At 43.6% G+C, this 14,322-nt stretch overlaps 1 protein-coding gene across 2 annotated transcripts in view; it reads right to left on the bottom strand.

The window, feature by feature from the left end:
- arid3a (AT-rich interaction domain 3A) overlaps positions 1–13,951 on the bottom strand; it is a 109,766-nt gene extending 95,815 nt beyond the window's left edge. For both annotated transcript variants that reach the window (XM_043721024.2, XM_043721025.2), the window contains exon 1: positions 12,191–13,951. In XM_043721024.2, the coding sequence (XP_043576959.1) occupies positions 12,191–12,892 (702 nt within the window). In that variant the 5' untranslated portion in view covers positions 12,893–13,951. The remainder of the gene's footprint in view (positions 1–12,190) is intronic.
- Between the last annotated feature and the right edge of the window lie 371 nt (positions 13,952–14,322).

Genomic DNA, 14,322 nt, shown 5'->3' with positions numbered 1-14,322 from the left:
AAGAGCAATTTGAGAGGAAATTAGAAAACCTTGAATATAGCTTACGTTTGATGACAAGTGAAGAGGAGTAAATTGAAGAATTCTAACTCCACTTAGAATTAGACAGCAGGTAAATGTACTCAAGATACTGAAAGGCAACTACTACCTTATTTTTTGAATTTTGAAAATATCTGTATATAGTCCTGCATGTTTCTAACCTTGTTAAAGCACAATAAAAGAATAATCTAGGTGACCCCAGAAAAGGAGGAAAAAAATTCACACTTTAAGATGAAAAATTTATGAATAAAGGTTTGAGTCAGCATCACCCATTTGAATAGGAACAACATGAACATCATGGCTAAACAATGTAAGGTTTATGCCTAGTGCACATACATCAATTCTTGCTAGATATACCATAAAAAGGACATTTTCATAGGCACCCCCCCCCCCCGCCTCCCACCACCCTGCACAACAGTAAGTAAAGTGTAAAAGAAATTTAAGGGGGAAAAAAAAGTTGCTTTTCGCAAAGTCTTTTTACCAAAGCTTGCCAATGCTTGAGTAAAAATTACGAGTGAAACATATTTATGAGAAAATAACATTGACCAGGAGGATGAAAAGATTATTGATCGTAAGAATTTCAAAATATAGGAGCAGAAATAGACCATTTGGCACAATAAGTCTGATCCACTATTCAATGAGACTAAGCCTGATCCGTTAATCCTCAGCTTTACTTTCCTGCCTTTGTCCCCAAAGCTTCATTCCCTTACTGATTAAAAATCTCTCAGCCTTGAATACACTTAATTTCCCAGCCTTAACAGTCTTCTGCAGTACAAAATTCCATGGATTCCATATGCCCAGAGAAAAATATGCCTCCACGTATGGCTTAAATGGGCCACTGTATACACTGGACACCATGTCCTCTGGTTGCATACGTTGTCACAAATGGGGAAACAACATTTCTCCATACCATCAAGCCCCCTAAAAAATCTTATATGGTCACCTCCTAATCTAAACTCCAATGTATAAGCCTAACCTACTCAACTTCTCTATATAAGAAATCCTTCCATAGCCAGAATTAACCAATGAACATTTCTGGAATGCCTCCAATGCCAGTATATCTTTCCTTAAAAGAGGGGACTAAACATTATTCTGCACTCTATTCTGCTACCCTGATGCACTTTGTATGGTATGATCTGCTTGTATGGCTTGCAAAACAACACTTTTCACTGCGTCTTGGTACACGTGACAACAATAAATCACACTCAAAACTATCCACAGTATTCCAGCTTGCAATGTCTGGTTTTAGCAAGGTCCCCCTATTTTTAATACTCCATTCCCTTTGAAACAAAGCCAACAATCCTTTTGTCTTTCCTGTTACCCACTACATTTGGATGATAGCTTTTTTGTGATTCATACACGAGGACCCTCCATATCCCTCTGTGCCACAGCTTTCTCCATCTAAACAATATTAAGCTACTCTATTCTGCCTGCCAAACTGGATACTCTCAAATTTTCCTACATTATATTGCATCTGCCAAGACTTTGCCCTCTATCATACCTTGTGAAAAGGAAAAGACTGGTGAAGACAAATGTAGGTGCCATACAGTTAGAATCAGGTGAACATATAATGGACAACAAGGAGATGGAAGACCAGTTGAACAAATACTTTAACTCTGTCTTCACTAAGGAGGACACAAATAACCTTCGGGAAACGTTAGGAACACAGTGTCAAGCATGGAGGAGAAACTGTAGGAAATCCTTGTTCGTCAGGAAATGGTACTGGGAAAACCCAGTAAGTCCACAGAGATTTCCTCTGCATCCCAGAGTACTTAAGGAAATAGTGGACACATTGGTGATCATTTTCCATCACTCTGTGGACTCCAGAAGAGTAGTGGGGGGGGGGAAGAGTGAGCGAGAGTGTGAGCGAGAGAGAGAGAGAGAGAATGAGCGCGAGAGAGAGAGAGCGCGAGAGAGAGAGAGCGCGAGAGAGAGAGAGCGCGAGAGAGAGAGAGCGCGAGAGAGAGAGAGCGCGAGAGAGAGAGAGCGCGAGAGAGAGAGAGCGCGAGAGAGAGAGAGCGCGAGAGAGAGAGAGCGCGAGAGAGAGAGAGCGCGAGAGAGAGAGAGCGCGAGAGAGAGAGAGCGCGAGAGAGAGAGAGCGCGAGAGAGAGAGAGCGCGAGAGAGAGAGAGCGCGAGAGAGAGAGAGCGCGAGAGAGAGAGAGCGCGAGAGAGAGAGAGCGCGAGAGAGAGAGAGCGCGAGAGAGAGAGAGCGCGAGAGAGAGAGAGCGCGAGAGAGAGAGAGCGCGAGAGAGAGAGAGCGCGAGAGAGAGAGCGCGAGAGAGAGAGCGCGAGAGAGAGAGCGCGAGAGAGAGAGCGCGAGAGAGAGAGCGCGAGAGAGAGAGCGCGAGAGAGAGAGCGCGAGAGAGAGAGCGCGAGAGAGAGAGCGCGAGAGAGAGAGCGCGAGAGAGAGAGCGCGAGAGTGAGAGCGCGAGAGTGAGAGCGCGAGAGTGAGAGCGAGCGAGAGAGTGAGAGAGCGAGAGAGAGAGAGAGAGCGCGAGAGAGAGAGAGCGCGAGAGTGAGAGCGCGAGAGTGAGAGCGCGAGAGTGAGAGCGCGAGAGTGAGAGCGCGAGAGCGAGAGCGCGAGAGCGAGAGCGAGAGAGAGAGCGCGAGAGAGAGCGCGAGAGAGAGCGCGAGAGAGAGCGCGAGAGAGAGCGCGAGAGAGAGCGCGAGAGCGAGCGCGAGAGCGAGCGCGAGAGCGAGCGCGAGAGAGAGCGAGCGCGAGAGAGAGCGAGCGCGAGAGAGAGCGAGCGCGAGAGAGAGCGAGCGCGAGAGAGAGCGAGCGCGAGAGAGAGCGAGCGCGAGAGAGAGCGAGCGCGAGAGAGAGCGAGCGCGAGAGAGAGCGAGCGCGAGAGAGAGCGAGCGCGAGAGAGAGCGAGCGCGAGAGAGAGCGAGCGCGAGAGAGAGCGAGCGCGAGAGCGAGCGCGAGAGCGAGCGCGAGAGCGAGCGCGAGAGCGAGCGCGAGAGAGCGAGAGCGAGCGCGAGAGAGCGAGAGCGAGCGCGAGAGAGCGAGCGCGAGAGAGAGAGCGAGCGCGAGAGAGAGAGCGAGCGCGAGAGAGAGAGCGAGCGCGAGAGAGAGAGCGAGCGCGAGAGAGAGAGCGAGCGCGAGAGAGAGAGCGAGCGCGAGAGAGAGAGCGAGCGCGAGAGAGAGAGCGAGCGCGAGAGAGAGAGCGAGCGCGAGGGAGAGAGCGAGCGCGAGAGAGAGCGAGCGAGCGCGAGAGCGAGCGAGCGCGAGAGAGAGAGCGAGCGCGAGAGAGAGAGAGAGCGAGCGCGAGAGAGAGAGCGCGCGAGCGCGAGAGAGAGAGCGCGCGAGAGAGAGAGCGCGCGAGAGAGAGAGCGCGCGCGAGAGAGAGCGCGCGCGAGAGAGAGCGCGCGCGAGAGAGAGCGCGCGCGAGAGAGAGAGCGCGCGCGAGAGAGAGCGAGCGAGCGCGAGAGAGAGCGCGCGCGAGAGAGAGCGAGCGAGCGCGAGAGAGAGCGCGCGAGAGAGAGCGCGCGCGCGAGCGAGAGAGAGCGCGCGAGAGAGAGAGCGAGCGCGAGAGAGAGAGCGAGCGCGAGAGAGAGAGCGAGCGCGAGAGAGAGAGCGAGCGCGAGAGAGCGAGCGAGCGCGAGAGAGAGAGCGCGCGAGCGCGAGAGAGAGAGCGCGCGAGCGCGAGAGAGCGCGCGCGCGAGAGAGAGCGCGCGCGAGAGAGAGAGCGCGCGCGCGAGAGAGAGCGCGCGCGCGAGAGAGAGCGCGCGCGCGAGAGAGAGAGCGCGCGCGAGAGAGAGAGCGCGCGAGAGAGAGAGAGCGCGCGAGAGAGAGAGCGCGCGAGAGAGAGAGCGCGCGAGAGAGAGAGCGCGCGAGAGAGAGAGCGCGCGAGAGAGAGAGCGCGCGAGAGAGAGCGCGCGCGAGAGAGAGCGCGAGAGAGAGAGAGCGCGAGAGAGAGCGAGAGAGAGAGAGCGCGAGAGAGTGAGAGTGCGAGAGAGAGAGAGAGTGCGAGAGAGAGAGAGAGTGCGAGAGAGAGAGAGAGAGTGCGAGAGAGAGAGAGAGAGAGTGCGAGAGAGAGAGAGAGAGAGAGTGCGAGAGAGAGAGAGAGAGAGAGAGAGAGTGCGAGAGAAAGAGAGATAGAGTGCGAGAGAAAGAGAGAGAGAGTGCGAGAGAGAGAGAGAGAGAGAGAGCGCGAGAGAGAGAGAGAGAGAGAGAGAGAGTGCGAGAGAAAGAGAGAGAGAGTGCGAGAGAGTGTGTGAGAGAGAGAGCGAGATCGGGCAAGGGGAAAACAGAGAATTATAGGCTGCTTAGCTGCATATTGGCGGTGGGGAAAAAGCTGCACTCAATTAATAAGGGTGCAATACCTAAACGTTTGGAAAGCAGTAACAGGATCGGTCCAAGTCAGCAAGGATTCACTAAAGTGAAATCATGCTTGACGAATCTGGAATTTCTTTGAGGAGGAGACTAGCAGAGGGTGAATCATTGGATGTTGTGTACCTGAACTTTAAAAGGCTTTCAAAAGGTCCCACGAGGTTAGTAAACAAAATGATAACAGAGGTGATGTATTGATGTGAATAGAGAACTGGTTAACGGACAAGAAGCAAAGTGTTGGCATAATCAGGTCTTTTTCAGAGTGGCAGGCAGTGACAAGTAGGGTAGGATTCAGTGCTGGGACCGCAGCAGTTCACAATATACATTGACGATTTGGATGAAGGAATTGAATACTATCTCCAAATTTGCAGACTAAGCTGGGTGGCAGTGTGCGCTATAAGGAGGCCACTAAGAAGTTGCAGCATGACTTGGACAGGCTGACTGAGTGGGCAATAACTTGGCAAATGCAATATAATGTGGATAAATGGAAGATTATCCAAAGTGGTGGCAAAAACAGGAAGGTAGATTATCTGAATGGTACCAGTTTAGGAAAAGGTACAACAAGAACTGGGTATCATGGTGGAAAAGTCGTTGAAGATTGGCATGCAGGCACAGCAGGCGGTAAGGAAAGCTAATGGCAAGCTGGCTAGGTATTCATAGCGGCGCCAGGTTGACCTCCGGGGCAGGGAGGCACGGGCGCCAGTCGGTCGGTGGACAGTCCTTTTGGGTTCATAGCAAGGTATTTGAGTTAAGGGGTAGGGATAGCTTGCTGCAGTTGTGCAGAACCTTGGAGAGGCCACACCTCCAGTACTGTGTGCAGTGTTGGTTTCCTCGTCTGAGCAAGGACATTCTTGCTATTGAGGGAATCCAAAGGTTCACTAGACTGATTTCCAGGTTGGCAGAACTGGCATGTGAAGAAAGACTGGATCGATTGGGCTTGTACTCACTGGAATTTAGAAGGATTGGGGATGGGGTGGTCGCAGAAGCAGATAATATCCTGACGGGACTGGACAGGTAAATGCCGAAGAATGTTCCCAGTGAAGGGTAAGTAAAGAACTAAGGGTCGCACTCGAAGAATAAAGGGGTAAGCCGTTCAGAACTGAGACGAGGAAGAATTTCTTCACTTGTGGAATTCTCTACCACAGAAAGCTGTTGGGGCCAGTTTATTAAATATATTCAAGAGGGAGCTGGACGTAGCCCTTGCAGTTAAATAGATCAAGAGGTATGGAGAGAAAGCTGGAATGGGATATGGAAAGCCATGATCATATTGCGTGGTGGTGCAGACTCAAAGGGTCCACTTCTGCATCTACTTTTCTACGTTTGTTGATATCCCACAGAAGACTCCCTGTGTCATCCTAATTTGTTTTCTCATCTATTCTTGTGTCCTCTGCAAACTTGCTGATAGCACTTTCACTTCCATGATCAGAATCTATAATATGCACTGTAAATTATTTTGGCCCAGCATTAATCCCAGAGGCACTCCATTAGTTGAAAAGTATCAACCTCAAAAATATCCCATTTATTCTAACTATGTCTATTAGTAGTAAAACATCTCTCCAGGCTAATATAATACTCTCAACATTAAGTGTCCCTATGCAGTAACCTATCAAACACCTTTTGGAAATTCAAATACATCTACTGCTTCTCGATCTGTACTGCTTGTTACCTCTTCAAAGAACTGTAGTAAATTTGTCAGGCATGAAGACATGCTGACTCTGCGTGATTATGTTATGGTTGCAGTTTTCTAGTTTTGTGACTTTTCCAGAATCAAAAGGATTTTTCAAAGATGCATCCATCTCTGTAGCTACTTCCTTTAAAATCCTAGACGCAACCCATCAAGACTAGGGGCTTATGTTTTTAACCCCACTATTTTCTCGAGTACTTTCTCCAATAGCGATAGTTTGCCCCTGGATTACTAGTATCTTGGAATGCTATTAGTGTTTTTCACCATGAAGACTGATGCAAGATACTTTTTATAAAAGACCTCTGCCATATCTTGATTACTTATTATTATTTTGCCAACCTTGTTCTCAACATTCACTTTGACCTCGTTCTTCCTTTTAATATATTAAAATGCTTTTACTGACCATTTTTATATTACTTGCTAGCTTGCCTTGTTTATTTTCACCCTTTTTTTTGGTCAATGCAAGATCCAAATTAGCTTGATCCTTAGTCAGATCCACAATATACTGTTCTTGGAAACGGTTTCAAATATACTGTCTGAATTCATCTTTCTGGCTACCTTTCCCAATTTACTTCCCAGGTTACATGAAGTCTAAAGTCACTCAGAGCTAATGTACTGCTTTTTTCACATGCCTTTAACATCGCTCAAATTATTATCTATCATGCAGAACACTTACTATTGGCAGTCGAAAAGTCTGGAGCTGGAAAAGCATAGCAAGACAGGCAGCATCCAAGGAGCAGCAGGCATATAGATTAAATCGGTATTTCGAGTCAGGATTAGGAAAAAGACATTGGTGGGAGTAATCAGTTGATTAACAATGAAATGAAGGATTAAAATTTCCTTCACATATTCTGCAGTGAGAATGAATTCACTGACATATAAATTATCACACAAAACATGCCACAAAGGTGATCAGAAGAACATGGAAACTTGAAAAGCATAACTAAAGAGAAACGATTTGATCACAAAAATCTACATTAATCTTTCACATGATTTACACATTTGTAGCCTTTCCCTAATTGCCCTGTCAAAGGTAGTGGTGGTTATCTGCTTTCTCCATTACAATCCTTGGGATTGGAGGCACACTCACAGCACTGTTAGAAAGGGTGCCCACAATTTTGACTGAGCGATAGAGAAGGAACAGTGATATTGCTCCAAGACAGGATTATGTGTAGCTTAGAGGAAAACTTCAGATGGTGAAGTTCGCAAGCACCTGCTGCCCTCCACTTTCTAGCTGATTGGAGTTGCAGATTTAGAAGGTGCTGTTTAAGAAGTCTTGGTGAATTACTCAATCGAATCTGGTCGATAGTACACACTGCTGTCACTGTACATCAATAGTGAAGGGAGTGAATGTTAAAAGACAATGGATTGCATGCCAATCAACTGGTCTGCTTTGTCCTGGACTGCATCGAGCTTTCTGACTGTTGTTGAAGCTGCACACATCCACGCCAGAGAAGATTGTAAAATAATAGGAGTATTAAGCATTTGGCTCATTGAGTCTGCTCTGCCATTAGATCAGGCTATTATGTTTCTCAACTCCATTTTCCTGCCTTCTCCCTGTAACCTCTGATCCCCTTAATAATCAAGAGCCTATTTCACTCTGAATTAAAGACATTCAATAACTTGGCCTCCACAGCTTTCTGTAGCAACGAGTTCCACACAGTCACCACCCTCCAGCTGAAGAGTCATCTCAGTTCTAAAGGGTCGTCCCTTCACTTGATGTTTTCCCTCAGGTCCTGGCCTCTCGACGAATAGAAACATCCTCCCCATGTCCACTCTACACAAGGCCTCTCATTATTCTGTAAGGTTCAATAGATTTCCCTCACTCATTCTTCTAAATTCTACTGAGTACAGATCCAGAGTGCAAAACTGCTCCTCATATGACTATCCCTTGATAGTCAGGATCATTTTTGTAAACTCCCTGTGGGCCCTTCCAAAGTCTGCATATCTTTCCTTAGATACAGAATCCAAAGTTGCTCACAATATCTCAAATGTGAACTGACCAGAGACTTATGCAGTCTCAGCAATAGATCCCTGAACACGTGCATTCTAGCCCTCTTGAAACAAATGCTAATATTGCCTTTTTCTTCTGAACCACCAACTGAACCTGCATGCTAACCTTAAGACTATCCTAGGACTCCTTAGTCCCTTTGTGAGTCAGATTTCTGAAGCCCTTATCCATTTAGAATAGTCTATGCCTGTACTCTTCCAACCAAAGTGCATAACCTCTCACATTCCCGTATTGTTGGTTTTGATCCACTATCAGATGTGCATTTTGGCAGCATAATTACCCTACTGAAGCCCAACTGGGCATGTGCACGGGCAGAATCTCTACAAAGATGCAGAGCGAGAAAATCTTTGAACAATCAAGTTGTGCTCCATCTCCTCTTGTTGTAGGTGAAGAAGAAAACTCTGTTCGCCTGACAAATGACTCCAGACTCCATAGGTTGGACCAAAACTTCAGAGCTTATTTTAATCCATACCTTTTTGCCATTATCAGGGGAGACAAAGTGGATCAGAGGCTGTACCAGCTGACATCACAAGGGCAATAAAAGGATGTAGATATTCCCGAAAGTTAAATACTAAATTTATTTTAAATAAATGAATCTTCAAAGCATGTAGAAGGCAAAAAGAAAAAAAAAGTTCTCTCTCCAAAAATATCAAAGACAAATGCATGCCTTCAATGTAAATGAGATAAAAAATCTCAAGCTGAAGAGCTTTAAAACAAATAATTCACCAGGGTTTGATAGTATTTCTTCAGTGCTGGAAGACAAGATAGTCACTTTAGTATGAAGGAATCAAAACTGAGGAGCTTGAAGCAAGCAGTAATGCCATATTCAAAAACCAAAAATTGGCAACTCTCATACTCCGTTTGTTCCAAGATTAATTAAATCAGTTATGGGTGAACTTAGGTCTACCCATGCAATAATACAGCAGTTAGATTTCTATATAAACAGAAGATCTTTCCTATTCAACTCCTTGATTTATTTGCTCAAGGATGTGACAATCTAAGTGGACTACCTTACAGCAGGTGTGCTTGGATTTCTAAAATGCCTTTAATAAAACTCCCCACAAGGTTTTTTAGGTTGCATTTATGGGATTTGACAATAAAATTTTGAAGTGGGTGAGAAACTGGCTGGAAGATAATTTTGGAGTTGGTTGCTGTGTTGAATAGTATGCACAAAAACTCCGCTCGGAGTTTTCCTTGACATCATTAATTTGGATTCAAAGCTTTATAAACTGGTAATATTTGCAAATGATAATCAATTGAATAAGTTATGCAAAAAGAACAGGAAGTACTTCACTTAGGAAGGAGAAGTAGCAACTTATGAAGTGTTGAAATAACTATACCATCTGCAAATGGTCAGCAAATAAAATCAAAACTGCAGTTAAAACAAAAAGAATAGAGGAAATAATGTTCAAACCTTGCAGAATGCACTGGTCAGACCACACCTTGAGTATTGTGTGCAGATTTGGTCACTGAGAAACAACAGACATTTAAGAATAGAAAAAACATGAATCCTTATGCCAGGAGTTTCAGCTCTGATGATATTTGAGAAACCTGGACTTACCAAGCTGAAAAATAGGCACCTAAGAAGGGATTTATTAAAGAGAGATATATAAGACAGTGAAAGGGGAATGAAAGGAGAGAGAGAGAGAGAGAGAGAAACTGGAATAATAAAAATTCAACCAAGAATAGAATAAGATTTCAACAGGTGCAAACTAAAAATAGACAAGTTTAGGACAAATATCAGAACATCTTTTACACAAAGCGTGATTAACATTTTGAACAGTGAAGGGAAAATAAACAACAAAATGGAAGAATTGGAATCTCTTTCTTTGTGAATTAAGATGAAGTAAATTGTCATCCTCACTCTTAACATACCTTGTGAACTGTGGCCACAAAGCATCAACACGATCCAGCATTGCAGCTGAGCCTTATATGCAACTTAAAAATGAAATTCAACACTGGCAGCTGCTAAACGAAATACAACCTAATTTTATAAAGACTATCCTCAATATTTAAATCATTTTATATTTTCATTAATGAATATATCATGAGACACAGTAGCCAGGTGAGGAGTGACCAAGGTTCCTTAAAACTGAAAGATCACTTCCTCCCATCTGTATTCCAAATCTTTTAAAGATTTAAGGAAACTTTCTATTATCCTTTTTGATAATTATTTTTAAACATGTGCACAATGACATTCATATGGTAAATTGGTACCAAACCAATTTGCTCCTCAATAGTTTAAAGGCTTGACAATATGAAATTAACCTTAGTTCCAAAATCCCACTATTCTATGCTTACTTAGTTATATTTTTCACTATGAGGCCTCAATTAGCTTCCGAAAGGCCATTAAATGCAACTTACAATGACTGGCCATTTTGTTAGGAAGCTCCTGAAAAGACAGAATTAACTCGTCACGACTATCTGTTACAAATCCATGCTGTCTCTCTTTGATTAGTTCATACCTGCTCAAATACTGTACTCAGCTACTCAGGATACCAATAATAGACTCAGGGAACTTCCCTACAATTGATATTTAAACAGATTGATCTACAGTTTCTTGATTTCTTCCTCCTTCTAGTCTTAAGTAATGGAAGGACAGGAAACCAGTTCTCAGCCAGTGAGAAATTAATTCAGAGAGAAAAAAAAGTATATCAACAGTTGACAGTCACAAATTCAGTATCAGCTTAGTTTTCATTACATGTTCCTGCACTAAATTGAAATAACAGAACAAAACTAAAAGCGAATAGTTCAAATTCCTGGCATTGCTTAAAAGTTCAGTGATTACACTAATTCAATTATTTTATGCATTTAATTACAATTGATAAATTTCATGTTTAAATCTCAATTTCTCAGTTATACAATTGCTTTTAAATCAACATTCTAATCTCCGTTCATATGTACCATGGTTAAGTGAAAATGTATACATCATGAAACACAAGACATACTTCAGTACACATCATGGTTTTGCCTACGTTAGCAGCGTTTACCCAGAATTACAGAATAAATGCAAGATGTTAACTTAAAATCCATAGGAAATAATTGAAAACATTAGGATTGCTGAGATCTTTTAACTGAAGACATTCCACTGCACTGGGTTTATGACTTTAGATTCAGATTAGTGCAAACTGTTTTGAATATTTGGCAAGGGTTCATCCTGTATTTACATTTTTGTTGCAGTCATTATAATAATCTCCTCGGCCTTAAATTTATGCTGTAACATTTGCTTAAATGCTGCCAAACACAGAAACCACTAAATGGTTTGGATGATATCCAAACAAACCAGCATACTCATTTTTGATCTTTTGCCAAAAACCAATAGCTTTTGAAATTTCTCACTGAAGCATAATTTTAGCTTCTGCATACTGTACAATATTTCAAACTTTCAACATATTTAAAAGGCTTTTATCAGTAATTATCCAAGATAAAACTGAATACGTAACATTTCTAAGTTACCCTTCAGTAAAGGTTTATTTTGGTTTAATTAAGCAGGTAGAAAAACAGAAAGGTATCAAGAATCAAGTGGATCACCTGCTTCAAAGCATTTAGAAATTTTGACTAAGTCTTCAGTTTATAAAATTGAAGAAAAATGTATTTCAAAGTGAAATGTGTGCATACCTAATTATTGCCATTTTTTCACATTACCCACATGACAAGTATTAAAAAACAAAATTATATACAAATATCAAATTTCACTGTAGTATTTATCAGTTCCTTCCTAAATATTTTAATGATAAATTTCTGCAAACCAAAAAATTTGCTCTGGTTATTTGTCATAAATATTTCATCCAAAGAAGGGGAAGAAAGCAGTTGCCATTCAGCATATTACCAAATGCCATCTAGGGATTACATGCTGGACGTCGTCGTGTATGCATTTGTTGCAGACTTAACATGCCTGGGGTCAAACGTCAATTGCGAACTCCTCCTCCTCCTCCTCTCCCCAGCGTTTAACATTGAAAGATACGCAAAATGTGCAGATAGTTAAATTCAAAATTAAACCCATATATAAAATTAACGTTAAAACCTAATTGTATTTTTAATATGTGCGAATTTAGGATGCTAATCGCATGATAGAACTGAATAAAATAAGTTGGCAAATGTTAGCTTTTACAAGTTTGTAAATACCTGTTTAAACTGTTCCTCATATGTCCACTCGGCCTGATCCTGGACTTGCTGCATCTGCGGGTGTGGCTGGCAAGGGAGCCCGGTTATAGGGCGCCGCTGCCCGGGCAAACGATGCACCTCACCAGAGTGGTGCATTCCCCTCTCTTTTACTCCGCTACCTCCTTCCTCAGCCATCTCGTCCTCGAATTCTTCTTCCTCCTCAGCAGCCATGTCTTCCTCGGACCCTAAAGGATCGGGATAACGCGGCTCCGCAGTCTCTTCCTCTTCTTCTCCCCGATCCATTTCATCTCCCCCAGAGAAGGCCTCGCTGGTTTCGGAAAGCCTCGGGCTATCGCCTCGTTCCATACCCAGTTCCTCTTCGTCTCCTTCGTCGAGAACGCGTTGGGCTGAAACGTCAGCCCCTGCAGCAGCTGCCGCTGCTCTCATGGCGGCCAGTGCTGCTGTTTGCTGAGCAGCGATGCTCTGCTGCGCAATCACCAGGATCTTGTTGTCGTTGGAAAACTCGGCCGTTAGCCTGCGAGGCTCGCGCTGCTCCATTTGAATTTGCTGCTGCTGTTGTTGTTGGGCCTGGAGCTGAAGGCGCGCACGCGAGGACTGGGGCTGTTGCTGGTGATGCTGCTCGTTCTGCTGTTGCCGGGCCTCGAGCTCGAGGCGCGCACGCTGCTGCCTCTGCAGGTTTTCCATCACCGCCTGCAACTTCATGGCTATCCCAGCCCCTCTCTCTCACTCTCACACGCGCTCTCTCTAATCGCAGTAAGTATCCTTTGCTTACGTTCTGCCGATCTGTTTGCACGGGGCTGATATTGATAAGGAGTAATAAGAAACGGGCGGAGGGGACTGATCTGCTCAACTCCACTCTTAACAACTGGAAAGGGGAGGGGTTCGGGGTCAGAGAGATTCCGCAACTTTTCGTCTAGATTGCCATTCAGGTGTTTGTCTATCCCTGAGGCGGAAAAAGCTGTTGGAATTAATGTTGTAAGACATTACACATCCGTGGTAGAGATAAACGTTAACTTTTTTGCGTAGGAAAAAAAACTGAGGGTGAAACATAATTATAGTTTGCTTCTTGAGATGATCGCCTATACTACATAACATTTGAATGTAGGAAACTACACAGCATAAAATAAAGTTACAACGGCAACTGGTGAAAATACAAAGTTAAAAATGAGAATGAAATGCATTGAATGTCAACATACAAGGTTCATTAACATTAAGTAGAGATTATGATCTTATCAGATCGGGGAAAGCAAAGGGTCCAGTACTTAATCCATCTCCCCTTCGTGGATTTCATATCTGGCATTTTCCGATTTTACCCCATATCTTGAATTTCTTTGGTAATTTTTCCTTTCCTGAATGTGATAATTCTTGTCAGAACAATGGTCTGTTCTACTTGCTCACTACAATTACTTTGGTCATGCTTTCAACATGTACCTCGTATTGGCAGTACGAATGGTCTTCAACAATGGCATGGATGTAGATATTAGTAAATTTGTAGCATATTTTTTTCAGAACACCTGATTAGTTTCCATTAACTTAATTGAAGAAAAATGATTTTGGTGTAAAATAGACTCAATTTTCAATTGTCTGTTTTCACAGTTCAAGGAAAGTCCAGTTTCTACCTTAAAAAAGTCACTGCAATCCAAATCATAAATTATTTTCTTTTCAGAAATTTTATTTGACCAACTAAGTTTTGTTTATATTTCAGATTTTGAACATCTGCAGTAGTTTACATTTATACCAATTTCTATCTGTTGAATGTTGCTAAAGATAATTTTGACTGTGGTAGAATTACAGGCAAACATGATTTTGCCTTCAGCTTGAAGACTGTGAAAGGGTGATTGGTGAACGTCAGAAACAATGGAAGCTTGTCCAGAGAAAATAAAACCAACTTTGTCTCCAAATTTGAGTCAGCTATGATTCAGTAAATAGAACTCTCAATTCTGAGGCCGAAGATTGTGGGCACAGGATCCGTGTACCATGCACAAAAGTCTAGACTGACACATCAGCTAGAGGTATTACCTTTCAAATAACATGAGACCTGGCTTGCTCTGTCAAACAAAGTAAAAGATCCCTTGGCAAAACTTCAAAGAGGGAAGCAAAATTATCCCTGATTTTCTTGCCAATATCAACAC

This window comes from Chiloscyllium plagiosum, unplaced genomic scaffold, assembly GCF_037043375.1.
Source record: "Chiloscyllium plagiosum isolate Xiang-an unplaced genomic scaffold, Cpla_swu_hap1 HiC_scaffold_28, whole genome shotgun sequence".
NCBI lineage: Eukaryota > Metazoa > Chordata > Chondrichthyes > Orectolobiformes > Hemiscylliidae > Chiloscyllium > Chiloscyllium plagiosum.
The sequence above is the reverse complement of the archived record's forward strand: the minus strand, read 5'-3'. Positions and strand labels throughout refer to the sequence as shown.